The following is a 10,114-nucleotide window of genomic DNA, read 5'->3' as shown; positions in this document are numbered from 1 at the left end:
AAGAGCGTCATTCAGAGGAGCTGTAGTGATGGTGGGTTTAATGCCAACCTTACTAAATACAAATGGATAAACAGCCCACAATTAGATGTTTTGTACATTTGCATAATTGAGAGGTATGGTAATAGTTTTGCACTTGTGTAGCTCTTTGTTGTATTTGGTCTAAGTTAATTGTTGGCTGGAGTGGCTTTTTTAATCTTCAGACATGAGACTTCCAACTGTTCATGTACATGGAAAAGTAATCCTTAAGAAAGTATGGCCACCTATTTTCAACTCTTAAATATCCTGACTAGAATGTAACCCACACGCCAAAAGCTTTGTTAATAGCTTTTGTTATAAATAGCAATACAAGCTGCCTGGCATGGTAAAGCTGTTCATTAGCTTTCAGTTTTTCAGAAATAGAGTTCTTATGTTCAGATTATTTTTTTTCTTTCAGTTAACTTCAATACTTACTTATTTTATTTCTCTTTACTGCTTTCTTCATGCTTTTTATTTGTGTTTGCCCATTTTATATACATCTTATTTATAAACCTTATTGCTTCAGCCAAACTTGGAAAATTGCTGACTTCATTTATATCCCAATTTGAATCAGGTTGTTTAAATGCTGTCTATAAACAACAGCATAAAGTTGCAAGAGCTGATTAAAAGGAACATAACTTTTTAAGATGCTGATCCTGCATATCTGTCATGTACAGAATTTTCAGGTGTCAGCAGGAGTTTCACATGGAGCACCATCCTAACCGCTTTTTTCTCAATGCCTAAGTTGTTTAAAAGTAATTTGAAATGCACTTCAGATGCTTGCAAAGTCCTTGGTCTGTTTTCAATTTATTCTTCACACGAGATCAGAATAGCCGCCTTTGTGAAATATAGATGACTATTTAAATAGCTTTACACTTTATATAAAAGTGAAATTGCTGTGAATTTTGAAACCAACAACTTCTAAGGTAGGGAAGAGGAACAGAAAGAGAGAAGCTACAATAAAATGTGATACTGAAGATGAAGGCATAAAAGATGTCTTGACTATAATAAGAACCAGTTCAACAGTATTTTAGGTTAAAAACTTATGACTTTCTTTTAGTTTTTATGAATTGTAGAAGAGTTAGGTTGGTTATATAAATAACATACTGACATAAATATTGTACACTGTAATGTACTTTGAAAACCATTAAATTTTACATGGTTATTATCAAAGCTGTTAACACAACTTTTCTTTCTCAGAATACCATGTAATTTCTACTTTCAAGAGGAATCCTCTTGAACAGGCCTTCAGACGGCCCAATGTAAATCTAACTTCTAATCACCTTTTATATCATTACTGGATTGCTGTAAGCCATAAGGCCCCAGCATTCCTGTATGATATCTACCTCAGGATTACTGGAAGAAGCCCAAGGTAACGGTGACTAGCTCTGTCTTGTCTGTTCTTCTGACTTCTAAACAAAGCTATGCTTACGCTATTATGTATGTTGATTATTTTTTAATTTTTTTTTTCTGCCCCTGAATGCTTTGTGGCTAAAACTCAGCCTTTTTTTTCCTGAGAACAGGTACTTGAATTCAAAGTGACTTTGAACTTTCTAGCAAAAATGAGGATGTTTTTGGTGGATAGTTTGGGGGTTTGAGTAGTCAAGGTAAACAGAATTACAAGATCTCACAAGTGATGTTTGTTCTTGTATAATAACTATTCAAAATGTGTTGATCCTTATTTTTTCCTACAGGCTACCACATTAATTTGAATTTCAAGATAAATCCGTTAGAATGTGCAGTAAGGCACCCTAGCTTTAGTTTACAATCCAACCCCCTCTTGTGTCAATATTGGACTACAGTCAGCCATACAATGCCTGCATTTTTGTACGATCTTTTACTCAGATTGACAGGTCATAAACCATGGTAAGAGGACAGGGCTAAAAATATCTTGCTGGTAAGGTGGTGGAAACTTGTGAAGAAGACATGGCATGGGCTCTGTCTAGGTTTATTAACTATAAGCAATAACAATCCAATGGCTGCATTTTGAAGAGATTAATGACTGGCTCAACAGTGCTGTCTGAGGTATGTCTCAGATCAGAATCCTAATCGGTCATTAAACTCTAGGAAGTGGCTTGCATTAAGATTGTTGTTGCTATTATAAACTGAAAATGGAATGGGAGACTGAGTTAATAATTGCAGGTTATTTCTGTAGGTGATACAACTTGATGTGTTATGTTGGGTTGTATGTTCTCAACATTCCATTCAGTTTATAATATTTACACTAGCATCTTGCTAACTTAAGTGGTGAAAATGGCATAGCTCTGCTAAATAGGCTAAACTAAACTATGTAGAAGGAATATAAGATGTCACTTCAATTTGTTTCAGATTTGCCGAGGCATATGATCTTAACTCATTGCATATGTTATGTTTTCAAAAGTATTTGTCTTCAGACTCTATAAAATCTCCTCTGTGGTGACAGTGTATTAACACAAGTGAGTATTCATTCATTGTCCTGTAGTCTAGGCCTGTCTTACACAAGGAGGGGAAAAGTTCTATAACAGACTTGGCACGGGATCGGTAGAAGGAAGTCATGTAAGTGGTTTGTAGGAGAAAACTGAACTGCCTTGAGTTCTGTTGTTCCAAGCTTACTCAATAGTGTAATGTTCACAGCAACAGTAGTGGCAGGAGGCTGTGCCTGTGTAGTAATCTTCCCACATTAAAAAAATGTAAGCTCTTCAGATCAAAGGAAAGTATTGAACATACAAGCTCTTGGCTTTTAGGTTCTTTTGTAGTTTTAAATTATTCTTAATAAAAATTGATAGAAATTCCTGACAGATGTGAAGACTTCATTGCTCACTAAAAATAGTTATACTATAAATGCCAACCTACTGTCTTTCAGATGGTTAGGAAGTAACGCTGCCAGAATCTTGTCAGTCTTTAAAAGGTGTTTAGTCTTAAGTATTTGACCAGTGGGAGTAAAACAAGTCTGTGAATATTCATGTTATTTAGAACACTCTTAGCAGTTTTATATTATAATGCTGGGAATGTTGAATCTTGGTTTTGATTTTCCTGGAGTTCTTATTTAATGTCCAGAGATGGAATTTAGAACTTTAATCAGAACTAGTACAACTGGTGACATTAAATACGTATTCTTTAGCCTGTGAAGTATTACTCATAAGAGTATTCAGTGTGTGTGTGTGTGTACACACACACACATATATATATGTGTGTGCACACACTCAGTGTGTGTATATATACATGAGACATAACAGTGTCTCATACTGTTAGTGGGTGAGTGAGTTTCCTGTCATGCACAAATTTCCAGTTTGGAGGAAAGATGGGAGATTCAACTAAAACAAGCTATTGTTTAGTCACTGAGGTTACTCAAATGCACTTGAAAGAAAAAGCTTCTAAGTTTGATACCCAGCCCACTTACAGGGGAGATAGCTTTCATTCTGTAGTGCTCTAGTTGTCTTCTCTTTTTTTTTTTTAGCATTAAAAAAATGTGAGCCTGCAATAGGAGCAGTAGAAGCAAGTAAATACATAGATGCAAGCAAGACACGCAGTGTTAAATCCTAATGAGCTGCATGTGTTGTTTAATAATAGAAGAAATTTGAGGCAGATCCTTACTTTTCTACTTTTTTCTAGTCTTCTGGCTCAAAATACTTTGAAAGCTGCTTTAACTGATGGGCTGGAGACACTCATGGCATAGGGATGTATTACTGTTGCTGTGGTCATTCTGTACAGTTGACAGAATGGTTTTAATTACCAGGTAGCATGTACTAGGAAACTTCTAAAGCCTTGGAAACATTATTGGAGGTTCTTAAACTCAATATAATACCGTTCTGAGTGAAGAAGGGCTGGCTTAATCTAAAATGTGACCTTTTCCACCACGATTTAGCAGAAAAACTTGAGCAGTATAGTAAAAATTGTGGTAAAATCAGCACAAGAAAATTCAAATACTGTCGTAACTTGACTTCACATGGTCAATAGCCTGCCCTCTCTGTGCTGAGCCTCAATATACTTCTGAGGTTTTTATTGTGTACAATATAGGAGAAACTAAGCAATGAAATAACTGTGTAGGTTTAACTGCACTGTTGTCATACTGTCAAGGTATCATATACTGCAACTGAATGAGAAAATTTTAACAAGTGGAAGAAATAGGTCAGGTCTATGACCCTTCAGAAGTAAAGGATTATGTTCATAATCGTAATAATTAAAAAAAAAAATCTTCCTGTTCAGGGTTTTTTGAAAACTTATCTGAAATCTTTCTGCAATATGAAATCATTCTTTTGCACTTCACTTGTGGAAGCAGTGTTTTTAGTGAGATGGGTATCTTTTTGCTGTCTTTGCATCTAGTTGAAGGTTCTTGAACTTAACAATTCTCTGAGAATATTAACAAGGAAAGGAAGAAATAATGCACATAATATTTTTTCCAAATTTTATAGAAATAACATGTACAGTAAGTATTGGCATAACGAAGATTTAATATTTTATACTAAATACTTTAGACTGTTATAGCAGTGTGCAATTACATGAATAGTGGTGATAATCCTTAGCATCCAAGTTTAAGGATAGTGTTGTCAGTAGTTTACCATATATACTTAGTTGCATAACAAAGCTTATTAATTGTCTAATTAACCTTAATATAAGGCATTGTTCTGGCTTGTAACTTTGCATAGTGCGTAGCACAACAGAACCATATGATATTTTAAAACAATTCAGTATATTTGAAATATTAAAGCCTTTAAAAATACACACCTAGCAGATCTTTCAAATTACTCTGGAAGAACAGAATGTGGCGTGAAATATTCAAAGTTGTAATTTGAGGATTTCTCTAGCAGTTCATTTTCTGTTACTGCTTCTTAGAAAGCTAAAGGGAAGATAATGGTTGATGTATGTAGGGAGGTATAAAGGACATGATTTCGTATCTATCATTTCAATTTAAAGCTTCTTAAAATTTAAGATGAAGCACCTTATTCATTTCTGGTTTGTAAGACAGTAATTATGTGAAAAGAGTACTTGAGTAGTTTAACATGGTTTTTCCTTTTGGAAGTACTCTTTAAGTTGTACACTTAAAGGAACCACGTAACTGCTGGAGACATAAGAATTCCAGTAGTATGTCTTCAAAATTTACAGCCAAATGAAAATCTGAACAAAGACAAATCTGAAAGCTTGTTTTATGTATTTTGGAGGAGTTATGTTTTCTTTAAAAGAAAATACGTAATTAACTATCTCTAATGCTTATGCAGAGACTTGCAGATTAGCAACCTGTAGATCCACTGAAGGATCAATCTGTATTTAGCATCAGAACTATTTTTTGCCTGGAGGCAATAGGTTGTGTATAAGACTTCTTCAAAATTCAGTCATAGCCTTAAGCTAGGTCGCTTTCAGTTGTCTGGTATAGAAATATGCCCACTTAATTTATGGATAATTGAACTAACTGTTGCTTAAAACCTTTAATTCCTGTGATGTGCTTCTCAAACTATTGTAAGACATAGTTGTCCAGGCTGTGTCCCCTCCCAACTTATTGTGCACTCCCAGCCTACTTGCTGGTGGGATGGGTTGAGCAGCAGAAAAGACCTTGACTCTGTGTAACCACTACTCAGCAATAAAAACATCCCTGTATTATTAATGCTGTTTTCAGCACAGATCCAAAACATAGTACCATACTAGCTACTATGAGGGAAATTAACTCTGTACTAGCCAAAGCCAGCACATTCTCCACCCCTTATTTCATACCGTTTATGTTATGCTCAGGTCCCATGCTGTCCAATACATCCTCATTCACCACCACCCTTCCCATCCTTTGATATAATACACAGATGTCATTCCCTTAGTCTATGGACCACTCTTGTAAAATGTCCACAGAATGTCCATTGAGTTCATTTAGTCCATGACTTTGGGCTCCATCTGTTATGGTGGTCACTCAGGACAGGAGAGGTGGTATGTTGTGTGAAGCTACTGGTCACCAAAGCCAGCTCAGGTCAGGTTACTTCTGCACTTGCACTGTTTCTTGTAAGGCTTGTCGTCCGTTTGTTCAGGGGGTTCCTGCTATTGTAATTCCTATAACATGCAACTCAAATCATGGGTTACAACAATTTAAAGGTATTTCCATTACAGTCTCCATCCCTGGTCCCTTTGGGCCAGGTTACAGGGTTTAATATAGCAATGAACTCCTCCCCTTTCACCTGCTCTGGCTTGGACTTCTCCACAGACTGCAGTCCCTTAAGGCTGCAACTGCTTCAAGTGGAGCCTTATCTATGATCCACAGTCTCTCCAGGGCTATACCTGCTGTGGTATAGACTTATCCACTGCCACAGTTACTTTGAGGTGCACCTGCTCCAGCATGGACTTACCTACAGCCACAGTCCCTGCAGAAGTAAACGTGCTCCAACATGGCCTTACTCATGACTGCAGTCCCTCCAGTGGTGTACCCGCTTTGTCACGGGCTTATCAGCAGCCACAGATGCTTCTCTAGTGTGGACTTATCCTTGGGCCACAATCCCTTCAGAGGTATACATGCTGTGGCACAGACATAACCATGGCCACAAACACCTTGAGATGTACCTGCTCTGGCATGGGCTTATCCATGGCCACAGCTGTTTTGGGGTGTTGTGCTCCTGTGTGGACTCATCCACAGGTCACAGTCTCTTCAACTAGTGCTGACACTGGAGTTCCAGCCTGGCCAGTACAGCAGCACAGAAGCAGCAGTGATGCCCTGGCCATCTGCGAGCCCAGGCGCATCACCCTTGCTGTTACCAAAATGTTCCCAGGCACAGCAGAGTAAGACAGTAAGCGGTGAAAGCAAAAAGCAGCCACTAACGGGCACTAGACTCTAATAGTACAGTAAAGAAAGCAAGCCCCGTGACAAGCACAGGAGTGTGGCAATTGATAGTTAAACAGCCATAACAGCTATAAATTTGATCTAGCACATTCCAATCAAACCTGTCGTTATTTTGAGCCTTCTGAGGCCCACGTTAAGTGCCAGAAAGGATTGTTGTTGTTTAACCTGGCAGGCAGCTAAACACCACACAGCTCCTCACTCCCCCCTCAGTGGGATGGATGAGAGAATCGGAAAAAAGGTGAAACTCATGGGTTGAGATGAAGACAGTTTAATAGGACGGAAAAGGAAGGAAAAACAATGATTAAAAAAAAGTGATGCACAAGGCAGTTGCTTATCATTCACTAACCGATGCCCAGCTAGCCCTGAGCAGTGACTTTTGACTTGACTAATATGCTTTATTATATGTTTAGTTCAGTCTTAATAGCACAGGATATGTTTTAGATGCACAGTCTATATTCCTAATTATTTTTTGAATTGGAGTAGCTCTGGTTCAGCTCGTCTCCCACTGTTGCCACCTTGCCCAACTGCTGAAACTATAAACAGGTGTTTGGAAGCATCTACAAGTGTTTGCTAATAAAATTAGCTGGTGGTCTAAAATTTGAATACAACTTTGAATTACTCTGTAGATAGGTTCCTATGGGGTTTAAAGAAAAATACTTGTGCTTTTTGTGCTTTAAAGATACAAATTGCAAAGACCACTGAAAAGTAGAATATTATTCCATGAGAAAGAGAGTGACAATTTTGATATTCCTTAAATATTGAGATGCCAGCCATTAGTGACAGTAGGGGACACTAATGTGATGCAAAATACTTTCTTTAGAAGGAGTTTCTGAGACAATGTGCTATATCCCTTCTACAAGTATGAATTCATCAAGGAAGCTTTTGGAGAAGAATCAGTGGTTTTTATTGCTTCTATAAACTATTGAACAAAACGTACCTTCAGAAAGCCATTTCCTGTTAGTGCTGGGTTGTTCTGCTTTCTTTGCCTTCCACACCCTCCCCACCCCCCTTCTCACTCTGCTTAAAATGATCAGTGTGTCCTGCCATAAGGATCAAATTGGAAGCAGTTCTGCGAGATGGAAATACCTCGAGCACCCAAAGCAGGAATTTAATAGCATTAGGTTATGTGGTACTAGTTATTAAAATTGAGTGCCCATCTCTAGCACTGCAACACTTGAAACAGTTTTCTTGCCATAAATGTGGGAACTTTGCATCTGAGAGACTGGATGACCTGCAGTTTTCTGGGTCTACTTCAGGTACTCTGATCCAAGAGAAACTTGCCCAAATTGATCCTTATGACATAATCTCTCTGTACTCCAAGTGATGATTTTGTAGAGTTGCTTCCTCTGCATAATAAGGGATGATGGAAGGTATTTCTGCATATTTTGGAGTAGCATAGAATGGATCACCTAAGTAGCAGGATCTGCTATGATCTATCTGTGCTCTTAAATAGCTTCCTGCCCTTTGCTGCAAAAGCAGCAGTGTTAAGGAGCTAAGCCATATTTCTGGTAGTTTTAAAGCCTTGATCTCTTAGTGACCATAATAAACCAATTTTGTTTTGTTACAGAGATCTGGTCTTGCACAGTGTGCAGGAAGACCAGGGAAGCTTACTCCTTTGCTTAAAGTTGTCATATTGCGTATGTTGTGCACTGTGCAATTTGACTCTTTCATCAAGTCAAATTGTTCAGCACAGCTAGATATTCCAGTATGCTGAAGTGAAAAATGTTCTGTGTCTGTGTCCTAAAGTAAGAGTTACCAACAGAAGACAACATTTTACCATATCTTCTTTTTTTTTTAACTAGGGAGGAAACTTACTATTGCACTGGATTAGGAAAAAAGGACTATCCTATAATTTCTGATTCTGTATTAAGATTAGACAGCCAAAGTCTACATATTATTAAATATGCAGAAATATCCTCTTGATCTAATATAACATGCTTTGGGTACAGAGCAAGATGGGATATGTTAATATAGGGGTGTGGGGTTGGGAGGCAAAAAATTTATAGTCTTACTGTCTGTTTTTCTTGTTTGAACTAAACTTTGCCACTGTAACCTGTACATTCCATGCCTTGGACTGTAGGATGATGAAAACAATAACACGTCTTCATAAGGCCATGATGTTATTAGAATACTTTACAAGCAATTCTTGGATCTGGAATACTGAAAATATGACTATGCTAATGAACCAGCTAAACCCCGAAGACAAAAAGGCAAGTAGCTGTGTGATATGGGCATGGAGACTGAAAATGAAATATAAGTTAATTTATTTAAGATTGAGATAAGGACATGAGCTGGTAATGCTGCTTACTGTTATGTGGAGCTGACTGTACTACTAACTCAGCACTGGAGATTCCTGTCACATCCTGTCAGTTGTGCCAAGGCTGTGTTATAAGCTAGATCAGTGGTGTGACCAGAGATGAGGAAGGGCAGGACCCCCTCTAGGAGGCCTGATGGAAAAGGTGGTTGTCTTTGGAATGGCCTGATCATGTGATCTGGTGTTGCCCATTTATCAGCCAAGTGGTTTTACCTATATCATGAATAAAACGAGGCTTTACTTCTTAACTCCTGTCTTTTCTGAGGAACAGGAGGTGTGTTTTGAGGGACATTTTTTGCTTGTTTTTAGAATAGTAGCAACTTTCATATACACTTTTCATGCTTTGGTCAGAGCGCCACATGTATTCAAAGAAATGCAAGTGTAAATTCTCTCACTTCTTTCTGAAGCACACAGTGTAAGTAAAACTGCCCCATGCAGGGGGTGAAGTGTAACAGAAGCAGGGTGACAGAAAAGTCCTGAAGGCTGAGGAAGAATGAAGACTGTTGTTGAGTGCAGTGTCTGAGTTAAGAGTGAATGAAAGACCTCAAAGGAAAAATCTTAATCTTCCCCCTGTGTGTTGTTGACCATCTATGTGAGCCTCTATTTTTGTGCTATGTTTACCAGTGTCAAACTAATAGAAACACCTGCATGTGGCTAGCTGGTTCACCCTGGTGACTAGTATTGACCAAACCTACCTTTGTTTCCTTCATGTGTGCCTGTGCTGCCAGATTCCCACCTCCTTGCCCCTTATATGGCTGGGGAAAGTTAGGTAAATCTTACCAGATTCATTCCAAGTTGTTCAAAATATATTTGTGCAATAGTGAAGCTGTAATGGAGTGGAGTTCTTGTTCCCATCCTCCCCAGCTCCCAAATGTCTCACAGGAAGATACGCGTATGCGTTAAAATAAAGAAGTATTGGAACTGAGATCAATTTCTGCTCCTGCAGAAATCAAACTGCCGTGCGCAACTAAGTCTAAACTTCGTTTCTGCTATGA

At 38.1% G+C, this 10,114-nt stretch overlaps 1 protein-coding gene across 1 annotated transcript in view; it reads left to right on the top strand.

Annotated features, from left to right (window-relative positions):
* FAR1 (fatty acyl CoA reductase 1) overlaps positions 1-10,114 on the top strand; it is a gene marked incomplete at its 5' end in the record, with an annotated part of 19,584 nt that overhangs the window by 5,353 nt on the left and 4,117 nt on the right. The window contains 2 exons of the mRNA XM_010289426.1: positions 1,216-1,387; positions 8,886-9,015. Coding sequence (XP_010287728.1) covers positions 1,216-1,387; positions 8,886-9,015 — 302 coding nt within the window. The remainder of the gene's footprint in view (positions 1-1,215; positions 1,388-8,885; positions 9,016-10,114) is intronic.

Source organism: Phaethon lepturus, unplaced genomic scaffold, assembly GCF_000687285.1.
Source record: "Phaethon lepturus isolate BGI_N335 unplaced genomic scaffold, ASM68728v1 scaffold5806, whole genome shotgun sequence".
NCBI classification, from domain to species: domain Eukaryota; kingdom Metazoa; phylum Chordata; class Aves; order Phaethontiformes; family Phaethontidae; genus Phaethon; species Phaethon lepturus.
Note: the sequence above shows the minus strand (reverse complement) of the source record. Positions and strands in the feature narration are given on the sequence as shown.